The sequence below is a fragment of the Erythranthe guttata genome, chromosome 11 (assembly GCF_056151865.1).
Source record: "Erythranthe guttata isolate IM_541 chromosome 11, IM_541, whole genome shotgun sequence".
Classification (NCBI taxonomy): Eukaryota; Viridiplantae; Streptophyta; class Magnoliopsida; order Lamiales; family Phrymaceae; genus Erythranthe; species Erythranthe guttata.
In genome coordinates, this window is record NC_142543.1 from 3,103,140 (window position 1) to 3,119,254 (window position 16,115).

Here is a 16,115-nt window from a genome sequence, read left to right on the forward strand (position 1 = left end):
CTTTGTGTGAAATTAACTTACTTTGACTATTTTACATGAATGAGAAATTAGATGATACACTTGATTATTTACACATAGTGGATTTGAACAGTAAATTTATACATAATCACACGTAGAATCAATTCACCCAGAAGTAATCAGGTGTAACATCTAACTCCCGATAAGATAAATATGGACTATTTCTATGTGAACGCATCCAATCTTACCAAAGCAAAAATATATGGTGGGCCCCATTAGCTGATATCTAAAGCAAAAACATTTTGACATTATACAACCCACATTGACCGGGTTCTCTCCTTTTATCCAACACAAGAAAAAAATGACACTTTTGAATCAAAAGTAAAATATAAATAAATAAAGAAAATAATTTGACCAAGTCAAGCTCACTAAAAAGTCATTCCCCTAGTTTTCCCCTATATATACATATACATTATATATATATCCTATATATGTATGTAACATTAGAAACAAACAAAGAATTTAATCAAAAGTTATAAATAATAAATAAATTTATTACAAAAGTAATTAATAATAATGGGAAGAGCACCTTGTTGTGACAAAACAAAGGTGAAGAGAGGGCCTTGGTCTCCTCAAGAAGACAACACTCTCAAAAACTATGTTGAGAATCATGGTACTGGTGGCAATTGGATTGCTTTGCCTCATAAAGCAGGTTTATTATTTTTTCCTTCATTTAATTAATTTCCATTTATTGATTTAATTAAAATTAATTTTCTTGATTTTTCGCAAATTTGATTGATTTGTTTAATTTTATTTTTTCGTTACATGATTCGGTATGTATGTATATATATAGGGCTTAAGCGTTGCGGCAAGAGTTGTCGACTGAGATGGCTGAATTACCTCCGGCCGAACATCAAACATGGCGGCTTCACTGAGGAAGAAGATCATATCATATTAACACTCTATCATAATATTGGAAGCAGGTAAATACAGAAAATAATAATATTAATAATATAATTATATATTTTTTTTTCGGTAAATTACGGCCAATCCTTGAGTTATGGTTAAATTATGAAAATCCCCCGTCTGTTTGGGTAATTACAGCCAACCCCTAAACTATGTATTATTTTACAAAAAAACCCCTCCAGGGGTAAATTTAGCGATGTAAAATCCATAAAAACCTGAACCGAAATTTCGGTACGCCATTTCATACCGTTTACCGAACTGAATATACGATTTGGTTCGGGAAATTAAATAACCAAATTACATAAATTCTATGTAAAAAATATTTAAAACGAGGGGTGGCTGTAATCACGGGGTTTTTTCGTAATTTGGTCATACCTCAGGGATGACCGTAATTTTCCCGAATAATAATAGTAATAAATAATATTTTTTTTATATATAATTTTTTTTATGAAATAATTTAATTGGTTTATTAATTTAATTAGGTGGTCGGTCATAGCTTCACAACTCCCCGGAAGAACCGATAACGACGTGAAAAACTATTGGAATACCAAGTTGAAGAAGAAGCTACTACTGGCGGCGGCAGCCACCTCCACCACCACCTCCGCCGCCACCACCGCCACCACCTCGTCGTCGAACAACAGCTTCACAAGTGTTACGACGAACAATTATAACAACCTTTGGCAGCCTTCTTCCTCTTCTATTTACAGCACAAACGATATTATTAATTATGAATTAATTAATAATATGTTGCCATATTTTCCGTCCAACGATCAAGAATTGATGAACCCGCTTCCGGGCCTCACGGAAATACCCGAAAACGAAACCGAGGTCGAAAACAATGCGTATAATTGTGGACTGTTTTACCCCTGTGCAGCTCCTCCATTTTCAGGCCAGCTTACTACATCATTTTCTCTAGACAACAATATTATTATTAATAATAATAATAATATTAATATTAATGGCGAAAGTGAAGAAGACAAGTTTCTGGCTGAAATGGTCTCTGATTATTACAGCTTTGATTTTTCAAGACAATTTCTGTAATATATATATATATAAATAATATATGTATGTGATCTCAATTTTGCCTATTCTATGGCAAAAATATTTCTAACACTTGAACTAATGCATGCAGCTGGATGTAATAATACTAGGGTTAATTATTAATTTATGTTTTTTTTATTTAATTTAATTAGTGGTAGATGAAAAAAGTTATGAGTATGTATAGATGTAATTAATTAATTAATTAATTATCTAGTTACCTAGTTAGTGATGATAAGAATGTGGCAGTTCGATATTATCGATAGAATTAGAAGTAATATTAATTTGTAGTTCATTTCAATACTTTGAATTGATATACACTATGTTAGATGTTAATTATTATTCAAAAAAAAAAACTGTGTTTTAATTTATTTTTTTTAATATATAAGACGTGTTTATAATTTTTCTTTAGCATAAAAAAATAATATTTTCTTTTTGTTCAAAAAAATAAATAACTAAATAAACTAAGTTCTCGTCACCTTATTATATATCCAAAATCTTGTCAAGAAAAAAACAAAGATTGACCAAGAAAAGTCGTGCTCACACTTCTGTGGCACCATAATAAAGAATCATTTCAAATTTTCAATACACACTTATGTAATCAATACACATTTTAATTTATAATATGCATATATGACAAGCACGTATCTTTTTTTACACTCTACTTTTTTTTTTTAACTAAGGAACGTGAGCGGTCAACGATATGGGTACAAAGAGTAACATACACTCTCGTACAATAGCTTGCAAATCATGCGAAAAACATAAATCAAATTATGCTAATACTTAAACTTTCTTGATTGGTCGGCACACACTCGTCATAAAATAATATTTTTGAAAATCTCCATACTATAATTTTAAATTTTTAATATGTATATATTAAATTATGTGAATAAAAATTATACTAAATATAACATCTACAATACTTTGTTGGACCTACAATTGAATGTTTCCTCAGTAAAATCACAATTATTGTACCTCATTTCACCCCTAACAACCACACGCACAAACACACACACACATATGATATTGTAACCATATTTGGGTGATGCTATTTCTACCTAGGACTTGGTCTCAAACTTGGGAGTTAATTTGTTAGTTGTTCCCTTTGGCTTGTTCAGGCATAAATTAAATAATTTATCTAATTTTTTTTTTTTTTTTTTTTTTGCGATCCCGACTTGAGGACAACATGTTAAATTAGTATTTCGATAAATTAATAATTTACTGAATTAATAAAATTTAGCCGGTCTCGACTGTATTAATTAATAGAGATTTAACTGTATTTCAACAGAGTATTTGTAAATTTGGGAGTTTATTGAGTTTTTCATATAGATCAAACTGTAAAAATACTAATTATTATTTCCTCTAAAAAGTTTTGAAGACTAGTTAAAAAATCTAAAGTTCTGAAATAATAAATAAATAAACGTAAAAAAAAAACACTATTCAAAATTAGACGAATATGAGATATCACATGTAGAACGATTCTAATATTAATAATCTACTTACTATTAATTATTTTGGTTTTCTATTTTCCTATTTTAAGCACATTTTTAAATAGAAAAATTGGCAGAAATGAATTGATAGTGCTCATAAATTAACAGTCTAGTGTTCTTACTTTGACTTTTGGTCCTTGACCGAGGTTGAACAATTAGGAATTATACTACTCTAATTCAAGCTTCTATTTTTTAAGTGTAGATAAACACTGTTGTATTAAAAAAAAATATTTTTAAAATCAGATTACTATTTTCATTTTTTTTAATTATTATTATTATTAATTTTAAAGTAGTTGTCTTATAAAAATACATTCAAAAGAATATATTATTCATTTGAATTCCCCAATTCATTTTATTAAACATCCACGCTAAAATGTAGGCACAAAGAGATCAACTTAAATTTATAATATAATAAAAATGTAAAATGAAATATGTTTTACTCATTTTTGACATTTCATCCTACTTTTTATATTTTATATTTATTTTTCCAATTTTGAATTAGTACACACATTAAACTATTTTAATTAGAAACCTCGGTTTGTTTATTATAATTTGATCGATTCTTACTCATTGTTTAATTACCATATATATATTAATATACATACATACATACATATATTTAATTAGTCAAATATATAAATAACATCTTGCAAGTATATACATCATTGAATTAGTCTCTGGAAATTTGAGGTTAGTCAACTCAGAATCAATTCAAATGAAGGCTGCAAAATAAATTAATTGAACGTGTTAAAGTATCTCTCTTAATTTTAACAATTAGTTTTCCCCATTAAATTATTATTTAAATTAAGTCATAATCCTCAAACATGAAGATGTCCACTTGCTAGTAATCAGAGGATAGATTAAAGCCATAATCCTCAAAATGTTAAGAAGGTGTTTGACTAAGCTTATAAGTTATTTAAAAAAACTTATAAGATGTTGAAGAACTTATGAGTTCTTCCAAAGTGTTTGATAATTTTTTCATGAAAAAAAATGGTTTATAAGATGATACGCATACACCTTAAAAAAACAATATTAAAAATAGACATACCGGCTTCAGCTCTAAAAACAGTTTATCAAATATAAGAATTTATCAGCGGTATAATATAAATTTAGACAAACGGGCTCTAAGTTGCAACTACGTGTGACTTGTTAGTTATTACCAGTCTTCTAAATAGCGGTCGTGGCGATCGATATATCGGCCGCTATATCGGTACTGGTTATAAACCTTTACGATTTTGTTGAGGCGGTTTGGAATATCGGTTTTTTACGGCGAGGCGGTTTGCGGCGGTTTTTTGGCGGGTCAAACCGATATATCGGTCAACAAATCGGTTTTTTTTTATTTTTATTTAAATTAAAATGAAAATATGTTTTGTTTTTCTCCAATTCTTTCAACTTCCAAAACCAAACTAAGTACTACCCCGCAATTTATGTTTTGTTGTGTTTATATTAATTATTGATGCGAAAGACTTGCGTAGTATTTGTATTTCGTAAAAATCTTTTATTATATTATGATCTTATTATTTTTAAGTTGTTATTTATTGAGTAATTAGAATTATATAATAACATATGAATGATAGGATAGAATTATGTTTAAATATTCTTTTATATATATATTTTGAGTATTTACAAATAATATTTAGAAATATATTACACTAAATTTAAAAACCGATATATTTCTGATTAATCTCCGATAAATCACCGCCGCGACGATAAAATCGTGTAGCGGTTCCTAACCGCCACGTACCCGATAACCGTCTTTTAGAACCTTGGTTATTACTAGTTAGAACAATAATTTCGTAGACACAAACACGTCTTGCTATCACTAATCGGTTCACATGTCGATTCCATTAGTATAACGAAATAGGCTAAATATTTTTAGTACATTAATTATAGAAGTTAATAATATTTCACGGTAAACAACAAGAAGGCCAATAATGTTACGTCTCTCGTATGGTTTGCAGGCTATTATACGAGAGTGTAGAGTTACCCAGTACACATATATGGCTGGCTACGAATTTCTTCTTTAAAAAAAAATGCCGAGAACAACTTTTGGAGAACAACAATTTGTAGATGAAGAATGGCAATTCAATCTTTACAGATGACAAGCAAATAATCGAAAAATAAATAATCTTAATCTACAGAAGAAGGCAATCCAACTTCAGAAAGAATGTAGTAAGTAGCTTTTAAATCAAGAATCAAGAATAATAATAAAAAAAAAATGAGCAATCCAATTACTAATACTAATCTCAAATCCAACATTAATTGCACAAATTAAAGCAATTTACGAAATATCAATGAATCATGTAGGTGATAGCCAAAGCAAACACCATTAGCAAATATGCTATTCCTTGATCAATTGCTACCCCTGAATAAAAAAAAATAAAAAAATCAAACATATATCATTATTATTTATTACAAACCCAGAATTAAAATAATTAGAAAAAAAATTAAGAGAATTACCATCATTTGAAGGGGCAGGGGCAGGGGCAGGGGCAGGTGAAGGCTGACCGTTGATTGAAGGAAGTATGAAGGCCAAAGCAAGGGCAAAGATTGCCATCACAAAGTACAATCTCATCGTCTCCATTTTTTTTATTTACAATTTTAGCCCTAATTAATCTTGCAAAAATATTGAAACCCTAACTCTATAATTCTCTCCTCTGTTGTTTCTCTAAGCAAGAAATGAAGTAATGGGATTTATAATATCAATGGAGAGAGAGAAACAAATCGTGTTCCCTGTAAAAGTGTGGGGGACCGTTGATGATGGGGGGGGACACGTGTACGGTCAGGAAGTGATGCACGTTCTGTATACAGGTAATATTGAGCTGTGCGTGCATTCACTGGAAATAGTATTTGTCACTCTCTCTCCCCACATGTGGAAGAATGATTGGTAAAGCCAAATATTCTCTCTGCTCTGTCAAATTGAATTTTCAAATTTTTGAATAAAGGATTCGTTGCTTATGTTTTTTTGGAACCTGACCGTTGGGCATTAGTTGGAGACAACTAAGTAAATAAAAGGTTGACAGAACATACCAACTAATTTTACATTGTACACATTAATTGGCTACTATATTAGTAGTATTATTTGTTGCAATAAAACAATCATTAATGTCCTGCTGATTACAGTAATCATTGATAATTAATTATTCTTAACTAATAAAACATTTTCCACTAAATTTAGAGACTAGAGTGGTTTATATTATATACACAGCATGTATTAACAAATTCATAGAGTGACATATACACAGCATATATTAACAAATTCATAGAGTGACATATAACAGCATATAATTGTTGAAATAAATTGTTCGGATAGACAATGGCGAGGCCAGGAATCATGGTGAGGGGGGCTTAAACACACGGGGGTTTGGGGGCAGTGCTCCCGAAAAAAAATTTACTACTAAAGAAATTTAAGATGAAAATTTGATATGAAAATTGCGAAAGCTAAATTGCTATGAAAATTTAAGAAACATGAATATCAACTTAATTATCAAATTAAGACAATCAACTTCTAATTGATATCCAATCTGAAAATTAACATGTTAGAGAAGTTGCCAAATGCTAAACAATCGCCGGTGGGAGGCAATTTAACCGCTATTAGTGCGACTGTGGGAAAAAACAGTTTTTTTTTCAATAAACATAACGACGTTGAGAAATAGAAGATGAGGCTTAGAATAAATGGACTAAAAATAAGTGGGCTTAAATATTCTAATATAATTTTTTTGAGTAAGAGCTTATATAATATAATATAATTGGGTAGGCTAAAAAAATAAATAGAATATTATATATATTATATATATAAGGGAGAAAAATTTGAAAGTGAGGGGGGGCTTGAGTCCACCCTAGCCCTTGGGTGGACTCGCCCCTGCGCATAGAATTACGATACTAGAATGTGATAATAAACGATACTCCGCACGTATTTGTAAACTTCATTTTAGGATATGAAACAGTAGAAGCTACAGATTACGGTACTAACAGAAAATATAGCCATATTCTAATGACCTTCCATTTCGAAACCAGCCCCAAAATTGGCATGGCATGAAGGAGAACGATATGTGCAGTAAACAAAAACCTGAAAAGAAAAAAAAGTATAAAAAAATTGAAGTGTCCTGAGATTGTAGGAAAATGTACATTTTCTCTATAGAAACGGTCAAATGATAAACTCGTCAATGTCGATTCATAAGGGTAAAAATTTCAGTCTCGATATATGACGAGATAGTAATCTCACCCAAGATACGACGGAAGTTAAATGTTGCCTTCCACCATCTGATCTTCAGTAGAGCAGACTGGAACTACAGGTATCTCCAAATAGTCAATGTCATCAGTAATCCCGACCTGTTCAACGGAATGAAAGAAAACTTCTAAGCGCAGGGCGATAGAGGATGCTTTCGGAAGATCAAAATATTTTTTTTATCTCCTCGTTTCAGTCTCGTAGGGATGGATATGGTATTGTTTCTAAATTTGAAGTAACATACCTCATTATATAGGCTATCGAGTTGTTCTTTCGCCTGCGGAAAGTTGTTTGAGCACCATTGTCGCAGCGTGAATATGTTATCTGTGAAAATATAACGCGTGATAGATGAGAAACAAAAAAAAAAAAAAAAAAGTGTAATCAAATTGAGTTTGGTTTATGTAAGAAACGGAAACAACCTGTCCATCTATTAGCTGATGCATGAGCCACTTCAATTGCTTTCTCTGCAACGGAACATATAATCGTAAGAATGAGCAAACCACATCATTCTTGAGAACCTAAAATGGTAAACGATACACGACAACTATACACGAAAAAAATTGAAATATTAAAGGACAGGCAATGCTTAACTCATCGCCTCAAATGTAGCTGGATCATTATCTGAGTATTGCGCGATTTCATCCTGAAGAGAAAAAAAAGGGTCGCAAGTTCAGGATTCAATGCCAAAATATGCGAACTTCTCTCTCAAGAAAATTTGTTACTTAACCTTGAGCTCGTTATATTTCTGTTGAATCGCTTTAAGATCACCGAGTGCTGTCTCCCGTTCATCCTAATACAATAAAGAAGCTTACAAGACAATGCTTATAAAATATGAAATAACTAACGAAGGTTTGGAAGCAATGCACTTACGGATTCCTCTCTTCCCTTCTTCAAAGCATTACATTGATCAGTAAGTTCTATGTATCGTTTTTTGCTAGTTTGGAGATCAGAATCAAGCTTTTTCTGTATACTTCTTAGCTGTAAAAAAAAAACTCATGTGTTGTCACAATCAAAACATAAGAGTAAATTTCATCGTTATTTCAGGATATGAATCGAAACATTAATTTACCTGGTTACCAGCACAGCTAGGAAGACTCCAAAAATATACCTGAATGTTTAAGTAAAAACAAAGTTGAGAAAAAAGAAAGGTAACTGCTGCAAAAAACACGTCATACGAATACCATATGCATAGCCATTGAGATTAATTTAAGAAATACGTGTTTTTATTGACCATCTGAATAAGCATATACTCACTGAGGTTCCTATCTTGTCTTTGAAAACTAGGTCATCATCCACGAGGGTTTGAATAACATCTTTCACGGACTGCGAGATAACACCCTTTTTTGGTCCCGACTTCTCGAGTTCCTTGAGCTAAAACAATATTCAGGAATAACCAATGATTTTGTTATGATGGCATGTGATAAAACAAATACTGTTATTATTTTTATATATTATAAACGTCGACTTCAACGATGAAAAGGAAATATAATATGACACCTTAAAAAGAGAAAACCACCATACTCATCAACAACACTCGGCCATAACTTGAAACAGGACAAAATAAAGCATGTAATACCAGCTCCGAGAACTGAGCAACAGAAGCTTTTGCAATACAAAAACAAACGGAGAATATAAGAAAAGTGCTATTATGCCTTTCAAATGTCATAATTCAGGCCACGTTATGCACTAGTAAACCAGAGATCTTGAAATCAAGAATAATGACACGAAAGTAGCTAATATTTCTTATTAGCTATTTGTTTGAATCACATGTTTTCATTTTTTCGTAAATACATTATGAAATTTGAAGAGGGAGCACTGGATAGTTAACCCATGGCATAGTTAATCATTGGACCATTATTCTACAATGCATACTAAAATTAACGGAATTTATTATAGAGTTATTTTATAAGATTACCTCATGAAAATTTGTAAGCCCATATATTATCTTGATGTCCAAAATTGCAGAAACAAAAACAACAAACACCTTGAAAATTATATATTAAAAATGCAGAGGAAGCGGTAGCAATTTGCCAACGAATAGTCAGAAACCAAATATAAGAAATGATACTGGATGGTTTTACAAATGAACGTTAGCATTAACAAAAGGACATCATATAACGATTAAAAAATTAAACACTTACAAGGAAGAAGTCCTGAGAGTCGTAGAATATCTGTAGCATTTTCTCACGTTTTTCCTCCAACGAGAGTCCTCTTTTCTTCGACTGTTCATCAGTTGAAATAGTAGTCAGAATATTCGAAGTATTAATCTATTCTACCATAAGGTACTAACACCAGTATGGAATGATAAAACTGTAACAATTAAGAAACCCAAAAATGCAAAAATAAATAAGAGACGGGTGTTCGTAATCTTCTAGAGGATGCGTAATAGATTCAAATATGCTCGATCCCACAGGATCCACAAATTAAATTTTCGGTGAGTTTCGTGTTTGAAGTGAAGTATGAAGTGGTGAATATACTAAACTAGCTTGCAGGAACATTGTTTAAAGCACTAATTACCAAATGAAAATTCCAAGTCTATAAAAAGAAATCTCACATCCAAGCATTAACATCATCGTTTATATTAATTACTTAACGCCAATTCGTTCTGATTTTTATGTACAATTTCATATCGGAACCAGTTTCTTCTCCCAATTCCATATATAGATCCGAGAAAAAAAAAACATCACCATAGAAACTAAAATAAAAAATACAGAAATACACAAAATTCTAGCGAATATTAATCTTCACTGTCAAATTCGAATGACTAATAAATGAGTCTGCACACACACGCACACACGCACACACACACACACACGCACACACACACACACAGACAGACAGAGAGAGAGAGAGAGAGAGAGAGAGAGAGAGAGAGAGAGAGAGAGAGAGAGAGAGAGAGAGAGAGAGAGAGAGAGAGAGAGAGAGAGAGAGAGAGAGAGAGAGAGAGAGAGAGAGAGAGAGAGAGAGAGAGAGAGAGAGAGAGAGAGAGAGAGAGAGAGAGAGAGAGAGAGAGAGAGAGAGACGATAAATTTCAAAATGTTAACCTAAATCCATAAAATTCAGCAGCTAATCGAAGCAGAAATTAGCAGAGAATCTATTTCCGAAGAAGATAATGGAAAAATAAAGAAGAAGAACGCACCATCGTGAAGTGGAATCGGCTTAGAGCTATGGGGGGAAATCAGAGAAGTTTCAGATGAGTACTGAAGAAGGATGAGGGCTATTTTCGCGCTTTTATACCGGAAGCCCTAGGAGAAAACATCGATTTGGCGGGGGAAAAGCGATTTCAATTTTTGTATCAGCCCTTTTTTTTCGTTTTTTTTTTTTTTTTGTTTTTACTTTTTATATTGGACTATAAATTCATCGTATTAGTTTATCATTAATTGTGGTGCTGTAAAATTAATTGAATTGTTCGTCTTTATCATATATATATATATATATATATATAATAATTGATTGGAGCAAATAATTGATTGCTCTTTCTGAGAAATAGTGAGAGAAATAATAACGTAGATAACACTAAATTAAAAAAAAAAAAAAAAAAAAATAGTGGTGTCATTGGAGAAAATTGAATTTCAAGTCATATTATTTATACTCACTGTTAAATCGAATTACATTAAGTTAATGAAAATAAATGGCCCAAATGTATGTCACTGGGGAGCTTAATTACCGTAGAACCTTAATAAATTAATAACCTCGCTTAAATAATAATTTTTCTATGTCCCGACTCGGTGAAAATATGTTAAATCATTAACTCGATAATTTAATAATTCACTAAATTAATAGAATTTCCCTAATCCCGACTGTATTAATTTATAGAGGTTCAACTGTATATCATTATTTTATTAAGTGATCATACAGAATATTTATTTAACAATATTAAGATTTAAGAATACAGGCATGGCCATATATATTACAAACCCCTAACAAAAAAACTCTGTACACAGCTAGCACAGTGGAACCACAGCTTAAAGTGCCATTTCTGCTTGCAAAGCAGCGAGCTCGTCTTCCTCTTCTGTCCGTATTCGAGGCACTCTGCCAGTTGGCACCTTAACGGGACCCGCGCTAGGGGCTGTGGTTGCAGGCTGAAGGAGCTGTTCCTCCAGTTCCGCCTCCTCCAATTCTTCAAGTTCGGCCTCCAATTCATCCTATATCATCAGCTAAAACATGTCAAATCGGATATATAAAAAGTAGAATATATACACTTCAGGAAAAATAGAGATAAAAAGCGAAAAACCTCGTCAAAGTCAGCAGCTGCACCGATAGGTGTAGCAAGTGCTTCCTGTATCTGCTTCATATTCTCCGTTTGTTCGTTAATCTCGTCCATCGTCTTGTCCAAATCATCAATATTTCTGCGCACAAGAAATAAATTAATAAGTATTTTAACACGACATTTTTCGAAAAAAGCTCGAGATATTTTACTTACGTGGATTTGTTCATTGCTTTCATCGCAGATGCTCCACTTCGCAAGGCGTCCACTGTTTCGGTAGTAGCTTTCGCACCTTCTAACATTATCATCTACAAAGACGAGAATTATATTTAACATTACCACTTGAGCAAGCTTGTTTATATATATTTTATAACGGTTAAAAAATTTAAATATAAAATCTACACCTGGTCGTGTATGCGCAGCTGGAAATTTCCAAGCTGCGCAATTTGTTCCTCGTATAGTTTTTTCTTCTTCAAACACTGTATAGCCGCTGCGTGAAAATGTTTTTTTATCCAGCAAAAGTCAGTGCTATAATATCGTGTAAACCGTATCAAACTCAACCAAGAGTAGTGATATCGAAACTACTTTAAATTAAGTTACGCGAAAATACTAAAATAAATCAATTCCTGAACTTTTTGTTTAAATAACTAGATGTTGCTTTATGATAGACGACTACGATTATACCTTTCTTGTTCTTTGATTTTGTATATGCTTTGGCCTTCTCCACCTCTGCATACGCCTTCTTTTGAAGCACGTTTTCCTTCTTCTCAAGCATCTCAAGAGTCTATACAAAACACACATATCGAATATGACGAGAAGTAGAAAGAAATCATCAGGGTAAACTACAGTAGAACCTCAATAAATTAATAATCTCGCTTAAATAAAAAAAATTCGGGTCCCGACTCAGGGACAACGTGCTAAACTAATAATTCGCTAAATTTATAAGATAATACACATTCGAAAATTTTAAGAAGCCCCAATAATATATAAATCAAAAATGCATAAACATAATTCTTAAATTCTTAAATTACATAGTACAATACATATTTTATAGATCTATGAAGGCTTAATAAAATATGATTTAATTGTCCCTTAATTTTTGTTGAAGTTCACATCACCATCAATCCCGTCCTTCACTTTTCTTAACATGGTTAGAACTTCTGGTTAGTTTTCTCATAACTCAACAGAAAATTGTTCATAATATTGTTGTTTTAAGAGCTTCCGTTCGAGAAACGAGCTCTATAATACATTGAGCTAATGATACGATGAATAATGTATACGTAAAAGAATTTTAAAAATGTACTCGTTAAAAATATAAATAACAATAATTTCATAAATTAATAAGTTATTAATTAATGCATAAATTAATAATTATTAATTTATCGATAATTAATCACCCGAATCTAAAATTGATAATTAGTTCTGGAAAACCCACAACCTCAAAACTGGCAAATTTCACCACAATAAATCCACCCCCAACCAATAATCAACAAGTTCACCCTTTCCATTTTATCCACATCAAAAGATAATCCTATATATATATATATATATATATATATATATATATATATATATATATATATATATATATATATATATATATATATATATATATATATATGCATAATCGAAAAAAAAGAATGAAAAATTAAACAGCAGAAATCATTAGAAAACAAATTTAAAAAAAAATCAACGGATTATATATATATAATATACCTCGTTTAATTTGTCAAGGCTGGTGAGCGTGGTCGTCTCTTGCTTGGGTTGTTTGCGTAGAATCCGAGTAAACATCTTTGATTTTTCGAATCAAATCAATCTTCTAACTCAATCACAAATTTCTTCTTCTTCAAAAACAAAAAGAAAAGAAAATCATAATCAGACTTCAAAACATGAAAACGTAATCAATCAATCATCCTCAAATTCGTTTTTTTTTTTCAAGTAACGGAAATATCAAAGTATTTTAACTTATTTACGAGAAATTAACATTCAAAAACAGTACCTTAGAAAATGGGAAAAAACAGATTTGCTTGAGAATCAGCGATTCGAGTTCAACAAATGATCGGTTGAAGTGAAGAGGAAAGAGAACTGGTGTAGGGCGTGTTTGGGAAAGTCTCGAAAAGTCAAAAGTGGCTTTTATTATTCTAAATTTATTCTTCTGCGTAGAAAGAAAAGTAGAGTGGTAGAGTCGGGGTCCCGGTCCATACGGCATTCACTCCAATTTTTAAAATAATGGATTATTCGTACAATTTGGTCATTGTGGAATAATTAAAAAAAAAAAAAAGTTATAAATAATAATGTGCGATTGCCCTGACTTTGGTACCAAGTGTGAATCTTCTCAACTTAGGTACCGTTTGGTTATGGATATTAGCCATGACTAATTAAATAATTGGATTTTGTTGATATTTGGTATTATCAAGAACTTGTCGGGTTGACCTATAAATATTATATTATCGTGGTTTATCTTGTCTTGTGGGCATGTTCTTTTACTAGACCTCCAAGATCCAATTATACAATTGTATTTCATTAAAGGGGAAATATGCAATACCCCCTCAAATAGAAAATATTATGAGTAAAACTCATTTGATTTTTAAGTTTTTTGTCCAAACTCAAAATATAATCTTAATTAGTGAAACCCCCTCAACAAATGTGATAAGCCCAAACTACCCTTATAAGTAGTTTTTTTAAATAATTGCAATATTTATTTTCCATAACCTCTCACGTGATTGTAGGATTACATTAATTTTCTCTTTATATCTCCATCATATCTCTCTCTCTTTTGTTCTCTCTCTCTCTCTTTCCCTCATAAAAAAAATTCATGCTCCTTCCTCCAGACTATATTAATATTGTCGTACCTTTTCAACATCTCTTCTGAGAACTCAATATGTTGAAACTTGAGCCAATTAATTATGAGCAACCATGGCGACCCCTGAAATTCTGCAAACGGAGCAAGATCTTCTTACGTACACATCCCTCTTCGACAATCCCAGAGATGCAAATGTGAAATCTGGAGGAATTGAAATTGAGAAAAAGATTGAGTTTCTCGAGTGATTGGCTGGAACAGTGTATATATATATATATATATATATATATATATATATATATATATATATATATATATATATATATATATATATATATATATATATATATATATATATATATATATATATATATACTAACATGTACCAGATTGATGCAAATAAAACAACGCCGACAAGATTTGAGGAACCCATAGCGCAATTAGGAGTGTAGTCACATTGGAGTCACATTGAACTCACTGTTATTGAAGAAATACAGACATAATATGACTACATTGACTTTTTTTTTCTCGAATTAGTTGTCGAACAGCAGACTAATTGGAGATAATCAGCTATGTAGTCATATGTAGTCGTACATAGTCATATATAAGGTCTGTAGGTTTTTTTTCTAATTTATAATGATGCTGATGGTTGTTTTTAGTTGAAGAATTTATACATGTGATTTTTTCGATGTATTTGTGTGGCTACAAGTTGACTTGTAATAACAAGATTTAAATTTGTGATTTTTTTGTGTGAATGTTGATGGGATTTTTTCGTAAATAATAGGCGATCTTCGTTTTTTAATATAATTTGGTAAACATGACTGTATTACATTATATAATCAGGTATTTAAAGTTGAAAATGCAAAAACCGGCAAAATAAAGAAATAATATGACTACAGTTGATATAGTCACATACAGTCATATTAAACTATACTCATATTCAACTATAGTCATATTCGGTGTAGTACACTTGTCGGGGAAAAAAGTCAATTTTTCGTTTATAAGAATTTAAGAAAACATGACTATAGTCATATTCAACTATAGTCATATTCGGCGTAGTAAACTTGTGGAGAAAAAAAATCAATTTTTCGTTTAAAATAATTTAATAAAATATTACAAAAATATTAAAAAAAAATTACGTCTGCAAGTGGGTTTTGATTTTGTATGTGACGAAGCAAATCTTTTTTTTTTTTTTTTTTTTTGTTGGCTGATTTTATGGAGCATATTAAGCTGATTTTAAGGAATTGGGATATTGAGTTGGAAAAAAATCACTATTATTTTAGCATTATTTAAGGAAAGCAAGAAACGTGGATTATTGGGTAGGAGATTTTATAATTTCAGAAGGGTAGTATTGGAATTAATATTTATAGCGGTTTATCACAAATAAAGATTTAATGGTTGGACATATCACCATTTATTATTCATCCA

The 16,115-nt window shown here is 31.2% G+C and overlaps 3 protein-coding genes across 4 annotated transcripts; 1 reads left to right on the plus strand and 2 right to left on the minus strand.

The window, feature by feature from the left end:
* Positions 1-472: 472 nt before the first annotated feature.
* LOC105965419 (uncharacterized) lies at positions 473-2,072 on the plus strand. The gene is made up of 3 exons (XM_012989961.2): positions 473-670; positions 812-941; positions 1,407-2,072. The coding sequence occupies exons 1-3, from the start codon at positions 535-537 to the stop codon at positions 1,963-1,965; spliced, it is 825 nt and encodes a 274-aa protein (XP_012845415.2). The 5' UTR covers positions 473-534; the 3' UTR covers positions 1,966-2,072.
* A 5,294-nt stretch (positions 2,073-7,366) lies between these two features.
* On the minus strand, positions 7,367-10,948 carry ATMND1 (Mnd1 family protein). The gene is made up of 11 exons (XM_012990112.2): positions 10,820-10,948; positions 9,822-9,902; positions 8,935-9,051; positions 8,750-8,788; positions 8,551-8,658; positions 8,408-8,470; positions 8,272-8,323; positions 8,100-8,144; positions 7,925-8,004; positions 7,678-7,784; positions 7,367-7,521 (listed from the first exon to the last, which is right to left on the minus strand). The coding sequence occupies exons 1-10, from the start codon at positions 10,820-10,822 to the stop codon at positions 7,695-7,697; spliced, it is 678 nt and encodes a 225-aa protein (XP_012845566.1). The 5' UTR covers positions 10,823-10,948; the 3' UTR covers positions 7,367-7,521; positions 7,678-7,694.
* Positions 10,949-11,489: 541 nt separating this feature from the next.
* On the minus strand, positions 11,490-14,168 carry LOC105965432 (vacuolar protein sorting-associated protein 32 homolog 2). Of its 2 annotated transcripts, none has more exons than XM_088825144.1 (7): positions 13,887-14,168; positions 13,604-13,731; positions 12,572-12,671; positions 12,292-12,377; positions 12,104-12,195; positions 11,915-12,029; positions 11,490-11,825 (listed from the first exon to the last, which is right to left on the minus strand). In XM_088825144.1, the coding sequence occupies exons 2-7, from the start codon at positions 13,676-13,678 to the stop codon at positions 11,646-11,648; spliced, it is 648 nt and encodes a 215-aa protein (XP_088681270.1). In that variant the 5' UTR covers positions 13,679-13,731; positions 13,887-14,168; the 3' UTR covers positions 11,490-11,645. The 2 variants fall into 2 exon arrangements, with proteins under 2 accessions (XP_088681270.1, XP_088681271.1); XM_088825145.1 differs by having other exon boundaries at positions 13,604-13,728; positions 13,887-14,010.
* Between the last annotated feature and the right edge of the window lie 1,947 nt (positions 14,169-16,115).

What these genes read in the sequence shown, in the direction of transcription:
- LOC105965419 (XM_012989961.2), top strand. Translation starts at nt 535, where the DNA reads ATGGGAAGAGCACCTTGTTGTGACAAAACAAAGGTGAAGAGAGGGCCT. An exon ending in TGCTTTGCCTCATAAAGCAG is followed by an intron (nt 671 to 811) that starts GTTTATTATTTT and finishes GTATATATATAG; the next exon opens with GGCTTAAGCGTTGCGGCAAG. An exon ending in TATCATAATATTGGAAGCAG is followed by an intron (nt 942 to 1,406) that starts GTAAATACAGAA and finishes TAATTTAATTAG; the next exon opens with GTGGTCGGTCATAGCTTCAC.
- ATMND1 (XM_012990112.2), bottom strand. An exon ending in AGCTACATTTGAGGCGATGA is followed by an intron (nt 8,145 to 8,271) that starts GTTAAGCATTGC and finishes GTTCCGTTGCAG; the next exon opens with AGAAAGCAATTGAAGTGGCT. An exon ending in ATCAGCTAATAGATGGACAG is followed by an intron (nt 8,005 to 8,099) that starts GTTGTTTCCGTT and finishes ATATTTTCACAG; the next exon opens with ATAACATATTCACGCTGCGA.
- LOC105965432 (XM_088825144.1), bottom strand. Translation starts at nt 13,678, where the DNA reads ATGTTTACTCGGATTCTACGCAAACAACCCAAGCAAGAGACGACCACG. An exon ending in AAAATCAAAGAACAAGAAAG is followed by an intron (nt 12,378 to 12,571) that starts GTATAATCGTAG and finishes ATTTTCACGCAG; the next exon opens with CGGCTATACAGTGTTTGAAG. An exon ending in CAGCTGCTGACTTTGACGAG is followed by an intron (nt 11,826 to 11,914) that starts GTTTTTCGCTTT and finishes CTGATGATATAG; the next exon opens with GATGAATTGGAGGCCGAACT.